Genomic DNA, 9167 nt, shown 5'->3' with positions numbered 1-9167 from the left:
TCACATCGACCCCATATGACACCAACAATGCGGCAAAAGCAAAGGCACAGGAAAAAGATGCCCGCTTCTTTTCAAAGTTTTGGCATGGACTCACAAATGATTTGAAATGGGAAGCTGTGGATCTTTGTTCGGGTCTTGAGTTTTTCAGGTAAGATCTGTATGAGAATCGAATCCTTCTAAAAGAAAGCGAATGCAGCAAAGTGAAAATTAAAGAAGCTTCCTATCTCGACGCGGATCTCTACAAACCATTTTTTGCTTGAAAAAGCTTCCTCGATCGGAATTGCCAGATGACAGATAATCTACAAGTACAGTTTACTCAAGCAGCTGTACAGATTTCTTTCACAATAGAGTGCGCAGAACACCTAAGGAGTAACACGGAGAAGACTCCATTATGCATAAAGCTACACTTTTAGCAGCAAAAGGAATGGCTTCACTTTCATTCCATGCAAAAAAAAATTGCAGCTTATTGGGTGGATTAGACACACGACTCTATAAGTACACAATGTATTCGTACTACGGAGTGGAATGAATTCGGCATATGAGATTATCCTATGCCGATTGCATTCAACTCCATTGAATTGAACCTGACACTAATCCCTTTCTAAGAGACTGAGGTCGAAGGGTTATGACAAGAGGTTTGATTCGTACAAGGCGCGGATCATGAGGGAAGCAGCAGAGTTCTCTGCATCTTTTATGCGGTTCTTCTCGTCTCCCATCATGCAGAGGACTCCCTCCGAGGTCGGGATCTTTACAGAACAGATGAATTTCTTGTCGTTTGTAGGACCCATCTCTTTCTCGCGACTGCAAGACAAAACAAACAAAGATTCAACTGAATAATCTTTAACAGAATCAAAGTCTAGGTCCTTCTTGGCTGCACCTGTAAGTCGGATACGACCACTTCTTCTTTCCGCATAGCTCAAGCAGCTTCTGCTTTGCTCCTTCTATCTCAAACGGCCCATCGATCCAATCGGGAATCTCCACCTCTCCTCGATTAAGATGTTCCAATTCCGACAGTTTCATCAAGGCCGACTTCGCAGCATTGAGTTTGGCAGTCTCCTTCATTCTGGAAGAGCCTGAGGCAACAAACTTCCCGTCTACAAAGACACTCGTTATATTTCTAGAATGCTTCTTCCAGTTCTGAAAATGAACTGTTTTGCCCTTCTTCTGGCACAGCTCATAGAGCAAAGTCACAGGCTGGGGCTGGTGCTGAAGCACTTCAAGGGTGACGACTGGCTCCAAAAGACTCCTAAAGATCTACAAAACATGGAGTTCTACATTTAGTTAGGACATCATTATATCGTATGAGTGGGAAAAAGGAAGAGAATTCATACTCACCACCCATAACTGCTCGAGATCAAAACCGATATCAACATAAATAGCAGCTGCCACCGACTCTGCAATATCAGCAAGAACTTTAGGTGCTTTTACCGACCCTCCATACACTGCTGCATCTCCATCTTCTTCAACTGCTTTGGCGAATTTTTGGACCTGAGAATTGTTGAGGAATGTCAGCAACTTTGCACAAACCTATCTCAGCCTGAAAGCATGTAAGGAGAAGTGATAAGCATTGAGTTGCTCTGCTTTTTCTGATTAAAGCATGAGATCTATCTTTATGTTTTGCAAGAATTGAAGGAACTCATTCTTCAATGACGAAAACAGAAAGCTGCGGACCATGGACAAATATTTTGAAATCCATGGAAATCCCAGATCCAATTCGAGAGGAGTTCCACAATCGACCAATTTACACATGGCTCTAAGAAAAAGTAAACCAAGAACAAGATCTAAGCATAGATATCACAACTGCTTCATTTCAAGAACCTTCAAGAAAGGAAGCACAATATTAAACCTTTGACGAAACAGGACTTGCCTTATCATCAAGAGCAGCTAAACTGTGCCTCATAAACCAGTAAAGTCCATGATATAAGGCAACACGGGCAAACTTCTCGGTGCTAATATTTGCAGCACGAAGAAGGGAGAGCTGACCTTGGTCAGCCTTTGGATAAGCCGAGTAAACATAATTAGTGAGAGCAAGCTCCAAGACAGCATCCCCCACGAACTCTAACCGCTCGTAGGATGAATTCTCGTCATATGATGAATGTGTCAAGGCCTCTTCAAGGAGTCTTCTATTCCTAAACTCGTATCCTAGAATCTCCTCCACACCAAAAATAGAAGGAAAGTTTTTCCTTTCGCGATGCAACTTCTTCTTTACTCTTTCAGGTGACCCGATCGCCCCTTCCCGTTCTCTAGCAGGCTTGGGATCGGCAAATTTAGCTAAGGCGAGCTTTGCAGCATCAAGCTTTGCAATCTCCCTGTGCTCAGAAGATCCCGAGGCAATAAACTTCCCATCTACACAAACTCTAGCGATGTGCTTCTCACCGTCCAGCCAGTGGGAGATATTTACAGTTTTCCCATTCTTCTGGCACAGCTCGTATAGCATGCTAACAGGCTGAGGCTGATGCCTCAGCTCGTCGAGGGTAACGATTGGCTCCAAGATATGCCTAAAGATCTACACAACAGAGATAATAGTACTTCATCTTCTTCTTGCTTATCTCACAAAGTAGAGACAACAACTTAAATTCTTGTGATGGAAAGAAGAACTCAGACCCACCACCCACAGTCTCTTGAGATTGAGATTGACGTCGACATAAACCGCAGCGGCCACAGACTCGACTACATCTGCAAGAACTTTCGGGGCTTTTACTGTTCCGCCATGGACCACCGTGTTTTCTTCCCTTTTAACGGCTTCGGCGAACTCTCTCACCTGAGAATTGATTCCAAACTACAAGCATAAATTTGATTTTTTGAGTATATGAAAATATACCATCTTCCTTTTGTTTTGTTCCATCGATCATTTTGCATTGTTTTCAGCTCATCAAATGTACAGTTCCGAGGTTAGGAACAATGTCTCAAGAAAAACTCCGAGGTTTGGAACTCCCGAAATTTGAAATTTTCAAATTGATCCGAATGAACAAATTTCAAAACCTTGGGGAGAGCTGGAGTCTATATACGATATCGATTGAATGCATTTTTTAGCCGGCTTACCTTGTCATCGAGTGTAGCGGTATTGTGCCGGAAACACCTGTAAAGCCCGGAGCGAAGGGCGGCGCGCGCGAGCTTCTCGGTGCTGATGTTGGCTGCTTTGAGGAGGGAGAGCTGACCGGGGTCAAGTTCAGGGTAGGACTCGTAAAGGTGGTTGGTGACGGCGAGGCCGAGAGCCGAGTCCCCGAGGAACTCGAGGCGCTCGTAATTGGAGGGGGAGCCGACGCAGGAGGGGTGAATCAGGGCCTCTTCGAGGAGTCCGAGGTCCCTGAAACTGTACCACAGAATGTCCCTCTCCACGGCGGAGAGGATGCACGGGTCGATGACGGTGGTGCGGCCAGGCGGGGCCACGGGGAGCGGCGGAGGTAATGGCCGATGGGGCCGGTAGTGCCACCTGTAGGTGCATTCTTGGGGGATGATAGCATAGCCCGAAGCATCCATTAGAGGCAGAACAGAACAGAGCAAAGCAGGGAGAGAGAGAGAGTGAGCAAAGCAGGCGCCCTTTTTTAACTCTTCTCCGCTCCACTTTTAACCCCCCTCAATACAATTATCACTTTATATTTATCTTTTTAACTATTCAATTTAATTTTTAATATTAAATTTTTTAAATTATTCGTTATATTTTTTACAATTCAACAACATAATTATTATTTTATTTAATAATTATATACCAATTAAAATTAAAACTCAATTCTAAAATTAAGCACAACCTTCCTAAATTCAAACCCTTTAGAACGGGTTTGCCTCCGAACCTTTTTCAAATTGCTTAAGATTTTGTAGGAAAAATATCAACTCTTTCAAATTAGTTGACGAGGTTCCACTGGAAACCCGTCGTTATCATTTATGTACTCATATCTATTATAAAAGAACATGGACACAAGGGTAATGGTGTGATTGGGCGATGGCGCAAGAAGATTAGTGAGTGACCAGTGAGGGGAGATCGGAGTAGAAGCGTAATGGTGATGACGACGTGTGAGTGCATAGAGGATAAAGAAGGCAATGGGAATAGAGAGAGAAGGAGAGGACAAAGGAAGGAACAATGAGTGCGGTACTAACCGGTGAACTTTATCGAAGAATATTTTGTAAAATTAATGAATGAATCGGAATATTTTAGTAATTTCAAATTAAATGGGGTTTGAAACGAATTTTGATGCCAAATACCAAACCATCCTCAAACCTTTACAGGATTTTAACAAAAAAATTCACAAACCCTTCCCGCGATCCGACAAATAAAACCCCTAATTAAGGGCGGGCACGGGACAGGACAGTTTGGTTATTGGTGCTAACCGTAATCATATTTAATTTTAAAAAATGAGCTTTCCCCAAACGAAACCGATCCCAAAATCATAAAACCGTCCTGAAAAGAAACTATTTTTTTATTCGGTCAACCCAACCGATCCGAATTAAGAACATTAACATCAAATTTAAATTTATAAAGTCTGAGATAGGCTTGCACCCGCTTTTGTTGGATCCGCTTATGTCTTTTAACTTTTCTATTCCACTTTTTCTTTTCTTTTTTTCCTTTTTTCTTTTTGCTAAAATTGGTAAATATTCTTGTACTATAGAAAGGAGCTCATTCGTTTTCCGAGAGCAGGGGTTAACTGCCTGCTGACAACGCTGGGTTGTATTCGTTTACCGCTACGCTACCTCCAAGTCGAGAAATTCTCTAGTGATCAAACCTTTCAGATAACTGGAATTGAAAGATGAAAACCGACATGGGCCAGAACTTACTGGCATTTCTTTATAAGTAACTTGTTGACGAAGCCGGCCCCATATAGTTTATCCTCACAACAGGTACTAATCCACCGCTCATACATAACAGTTCTAGTAAGACTTACTTGATCAGTGTAATTCTCGATCATAAATATATCGAATCGAGAAGGCGAATCGATCTGTAGGGCTTCCTCTGATACACATAGCTTGCAAAAAGAACTATACGATCTAGCTAAGTCAGATGCTTGTATCCAGACCATGTTTCGTGATCTCCAGTTGCATTTTCTTCGAAAGCTTGTCTTTTCCAATAGATAGATTTCATCTAATAGCTTAGTTCATGAGCATATGATCGAATCCTCCCCCTGCTTGAAGGTTCGGGACCCGGTTCATGCTGATACTAGCGAGTAATTGCTGCAACCACCTCCTTGTGGTTGGATCTTCCTGGACATTCAGAGCAAGAAACCAAATTAAACAACATAGATTAACAGTCTGTCTGTCTGTCTGTCTATCCTCACACAAGCGACAGGAGATATCTTGAACTGAAAGGCTGAGACGATGGCACATGTTTTGACATCCCAAGCCTAAATTGTTTATCATTCACTCGAAGAGCAGAAAATAGCATTTTCAAGAATTCCTCAACTTGGTTCAATTTTCTAAAGGGAATTTGTCTCTGTTTCTCTCTTTTAGCTCCTAAAAGAAGCCAAATCTTTTCTGCTTTCACTAAAGACATGTACTTTGGCTGAAATTAAGTGCATTTATTTTCTGGAGACCTCCACTCAATACAGTTCTCAAAATGAGAGGAAAAATTTTCGGTAACTTTAATGGAGGCAAGAAACAACAGAGATGAGATAAGCAATGCTTACGCTTAGGCAGTTGTTGAAGGTGCCGTCTCTCAACATATCAGGAAGGCAACTCCTTAATGCATCACAAGCCCTGCTATGCAGATTACTTGTCTCAATCATAGTAAAAAGGAAGTCCCAGTTTTCAAATATTCAAAAAGTATTCGATCAATCGAACCTAGGATTATCTGCCAATCGCAGGTAACATCTCACTATATGTTTCAAGAGCCGTGAAGAAGGTTGTTCAGCAAGTACAACTACCATGTGAGCCAAGACTCGGCCCACTGCAAAGAACCGCTCTGCTGTAGTACATATGTAGTCCAAGCCCAAGTCGTCTAACAAAATTTTCTGAACAATAAATGTAGCAACCTGCCCAGATAAAACCTTGTAAAAACACATCCGAGGTAAGCCAGGATCAAAACAAAAACAAGGTTGCAACCCATGAGTAGTATTTCAATTAATTCCACCTGCCAATGCTTCAGTTGTCTCCATAAACAACAATCCAATTAACTAAATCCACAGAAAGAAAATGCAGTATTGAAATCAAGGGTCCTTTCTATGTGTTATTTGATGCTCCAAAGTAAATCAAAACACTACAACGCCAATAGTCATCCATAAATTTTAGAAGGTCAAGGGAAAGCTGGGAGTAGAATGTTGTTAACTCATCCAAATGAGAGCTTATCAATTAGGAAACTTAACTGTTTTGGAGAGTTCACTGCCCATCTCCATAGTCCGTAGACAGAGTGGAATAATTTCTGTTGAAAGAAGAAAACTAATAACTTCTGTGTCATCGACCTGGTAAGAAGAAATCTCGAATAAATATTTCCAACAACATCAATTATTTTTCTGTAAGTGAAATGTAATGCTAGAAGGACAAAGCGAGTCTTCGCTGAAAGGACATGGTTTGCAACATCAACAGAAAGGGGAGAAAGGACGTTTAGGTGGCAAGAGCATGTACCTTCACCAGCGCTCCAATGACACCTAAGCTGGTAAGCCGCAAGTACTCGAATGGCCTTGTCTTGCTTCCAGTATTGAGAAAAGGCAATAAGTACAGAGGCATATGAGCTGCCATACAAAAAGAGCTCATCCAATGAGATCATAAAATTCTGAGAAATGAAGGTACCCATAGCAAAATTGAAATACTAGAGATGCCTACTTGATTGGTTTATATGCGAAGTTTGTCATTCCATTTCTAGGCAAAAATAAGTACCATGGGAAGACAACTTAATCTAATAGTATTTGGTTTAAAAGATTTGGAGCATTACCCTTGAGGAAGAGCATTCTCGTGTCAGGGTGAGAGGCTACACACTGTAAAACATCCAAGGACAGAGAAGAGGCAAGAAGTTCAATTACAATGCAAACCGAAAAGGGGAAAAAAACGAACTGTTGAACTTCCGACAATGAAAAGCATCCACTATGTCAGAAATTTATGAGGGACTGTGTCATCGAATCTTTGTCCGAGATGGCCCAAACAAATGATATAAAACCAGAAGGTTGAAATTTCACCTGAAGAAGAGCTAGAGCATTGCATACACGATTCGATTGAGCAGGAGTTAAATTCGGCGGCGATAGAACCGGGTATATCGAAACTATCTCCTGTATAAAAGAAAAAAAACAGAGCAGGAAAGGCACAGATTAATGAAAGTCATAACATTTGAGACAAGTGAAAACACAGGGGGATGAAGCGAACAGCTCAGACCTGTAACAATGCAGCAATAGTGCCAAACGAGTTCCACAACAATGGAGCCAAATCTTGAAACAATTCTCTCTTCTGTCAAACAAAAGGAAAAGTTTCAACCTTGCAACCAACCATAGACAACAGTCGACGCCTAGACAACCTGCGAACCAGCAAGGATTTACACGAAACAATCCTAAAACCCAATAGGCGATCAGGAATTGCCCGACCAACAACACCTGCATTATCCGCCAAATCGACAGCCCCAGGTAGAATAGTGGGAAGAACAATGCTGAACGCCGGATGGATTTACCTTGGAGAGCTCGAGGAGAGCGTTTTCTCGGAGATCAGGACTGCTGAGATCGAGCACCAGCTGCTGGGCGGACTCCATCCGGTCCCTGTTGGGCTGCGCCGCCGAGCTGGGGCCGGCACCGTAGGGCGGGTTGATCGAGAGGGACTGCGGCAGATTCGACATCGGCCGTAGGATGTTTTTGCCGGTTTGAAGAGGTCGGTCTAGAGGAAACGGATATTGCTTCTCCATATATATGTCCACATTTTCATCATTTATTATTCTTATTGGAGCATTAATTTCATAATATTTTGTAATCTTATTTTTCGCATGCAGTTGACCGATAAAATTTTCTAAAATTCTATCTTCGTCACTACGCATCTATCAGATTATAATAAATAAGAAAATAAGTATAATAAATAATCAATTAGTTATCGTAATTATTCTTAATTAAAGTAATTTTATTGATTTTCTAAAGTTTTTTTTTTGTTAACAAGAACCCTATTAGGTATTGATCTAATGGTCTCGAGATGTTGAGGAAATTTCCGACTAAAGAATCGAATGACTTCCCTTTCATTTCCATATTAAGTTTTAAGTTTTGAAATCCTTGTATTGGCATGTACCGAGGTTCGATTATGCACATTAAGGTTTTTTTTTATTATTATTTTAAAAAAGAGACTTATTATACGAGGTGGCTCGAGAAGCTTGAAATGGTTCCAACAGCTTAACCTAGTTCAGTTTTTACGCCCATATCCACTTGTCCTCGGTTTGATCATTTGAATTGTTCTTTTGTCATGGTCTAAACTGAAATGTCTTATCTTTCATTTTATCCATAGTTCGTATAAGGCAGCAACTTAATAGATTATCGAGTACAGTTTTTAAAAAATAGCGTAACAAATCAATCGGGTTTCTGACTCGTCGCCTGCCAGATATATCTCACTTCCGATCTCAACCATTGTCGCTTGCCAAATATATATTGGTTCCGATCTCCGTTTGAGGTTCGGAGGGTTAATTAACATTTCGCGCAAGAAATCAAGATGTCACTAAAAAGAAAATTTACAACTTTTCGCCTGTTCTAGATGATTGTTGACTATTGATTATTCGATTGTGTAAGAACTCCAACAGAGATCAACCACGTTCAGTAAAACATTCATGAACTTACAATTACGTTCCATATTAACCATTTCTGTCCAAATTCGTTTTCTTATGTTCCCACATTATATGATGGATTCAAGCCGAGGGAGGGAATGGGATGTCACTAAATGCGTAAGCATTTGAAGATCGCATCATGCTAGAAAGAAAAGAATCGATGGTTGATCTGAATCAGAACTGATGTTAGTAGGTGTTTCTTTTTTTTTTTTCCCCAAGATGTCAGTAGGTGTTTGATAATACCAATTAAATCTCTCATTTTCCCCGAATTTTTATTTTTCTCTAATGCACCGTTTGTATAAGGTAGGGACTAGGGACTTAATAAATCACCAAGTTAAACTAAAGATAGATAGACGAGAAATCTCAAGTCGTCACTTGCCAAACATATCTCAGTTTTGATCTTAGATTGGAATTTCTTGCCCAAATAAGAAGCCCAAAGCCCTTAGCACGAGAAATCGATATG

The 9167-nt window shown here is 41.0% G+C and overlaps 2 protein-coding genes across 3 annotated transcripts; both read right to left on the bottom strand.

Annotated features, from left to right (window-relative positions):
• Positions 1–311: 311 nt before the first annotated feature.
• LOC116215354 (ribonuclease 3-like protein 2) lies at positions 312–3562 on the bottom strand. The gene is made up of 6 exons (XM_031551035.1): positions 3043–3562; positions 2609–2761; positions 1868–2506; positions 1336–1488; positions 878–1254; positions 312–801 (listed from the first exon to the last, which is right to left on the bottom strand). The coding sequence occupies exons 1-6, from the start codon at positions 3478–3480 to the stop codon at positions 624–626; spliced, it is 1938 nt and encodes a 645-aa protein (XP_031406895.1). The 5' UTR covers positions 3481–3562; the 3' UTR covers positions 312–623.
• A 1173-nt stretch (positions 3563–4735) lies between these two features.
• On the bottom strand, positions 4736–7799 carry LOC116215571 (CCR4-NOT transcription complex subunit 9-like). 2 transcript variants are annotated; one of them, XM_031551329.1, is made up of 9 exons: positions 7580–7799; positions 7291–7362; positions 7098–7187; positions 6857–6899; positions 6550–6656; positions 6291–6386; positions 5770–5975; positions 5616–5685; positions 4736–5193 (listed from the first exon to the last, which is right to left on the bottom strand). In XM_031551329.1, exons 1-9 carry the CDS (start codon positions 7739–7741, stop codon positions 5083–5085), a joined length of 957 nt encoding a protein of 318 aa, XP_031407189.1. In that variant the 5' UTR covers positions 7742–7799; the 3' UTR covers positions 4736–5082. The 2 variants fall into 2 exon arrangements, with proteins under 2 accessions (XP_031407189.1, XP_031407190.1); XM_031551330.1 differs by having other exon boundaries at positions 5770–5960.
• Between the last annotated feature and the right edge of the window lie 1368 nt (positions 7800–9167).

The sequence above is a fragment of the Punica granatum genome, chromosome 7 (genome assembly GCF_007655135.1).
Source record: "Punica granatum isolate Tunisia-2019 chromosome 7, ASM765513v2, whole genome shotgun sequence".
NCBI lineage: Eukaryota > Viridiplantae > Streptophyta > Magnoliopsida > Myrtales > Lythraceae > Punica > Punica granatum.
This window is presented reverse-complemented; position numbering and strand designations above follow the sequence as displayed.

What these genes read in the sequence shown, in the direction of transcription:
- LOC116215354 (XM_031551035.1), bottom strand. Translation starts at nt 3,480, where the DNA reads ATGGATGCTTCGGGCTATGCTATCATCCCCCAAGAATGCACCTACAGG. An exon ending in CCGCTACACTCGATGACAAG is followed by an intron (nt 2,762 to 3,042) that starts GTAAGCCGGCTA and finishes ATCAATTCTCAG; the next exon opens with GTGAGAGAGTTCGCCGAAGC. An exon ending in TGGTCGTATCCGACTTACAG is followed by an intron (nt 802 to 877) that starts GTGCAGCCAAGA and finishes TTTGTCTTGCAG; the next exon opens with TCGCGAGAAAGAGATGGGTC.
- LOC116215571 (XM_031551329.1), bottom strand. Translation starts at nt 7,741, where the DNA reads ATGTCGAATCTGCCGCAGTCCCTCTCGATCAACCCGCCCTACGGTGCC. An exon ending in ATGCTCTAGCTCTTCTTCAG is followed by an intron (nt 6,900 to 7,097) that starts GTGAAATTTCAA and finishes GATGTTTTACAG; the next exon opens with TGTGTAGCCTCTCACCCTGA. An exon ending in CGATTGGCAGATAATCCTAG is followed by an intron (nt 5,686 to 5,769) that starts GTTCGATTGATC and finishes TCTGCATAGCAG; the next exon opens with GGCTTGTGATGCATTAAGGA.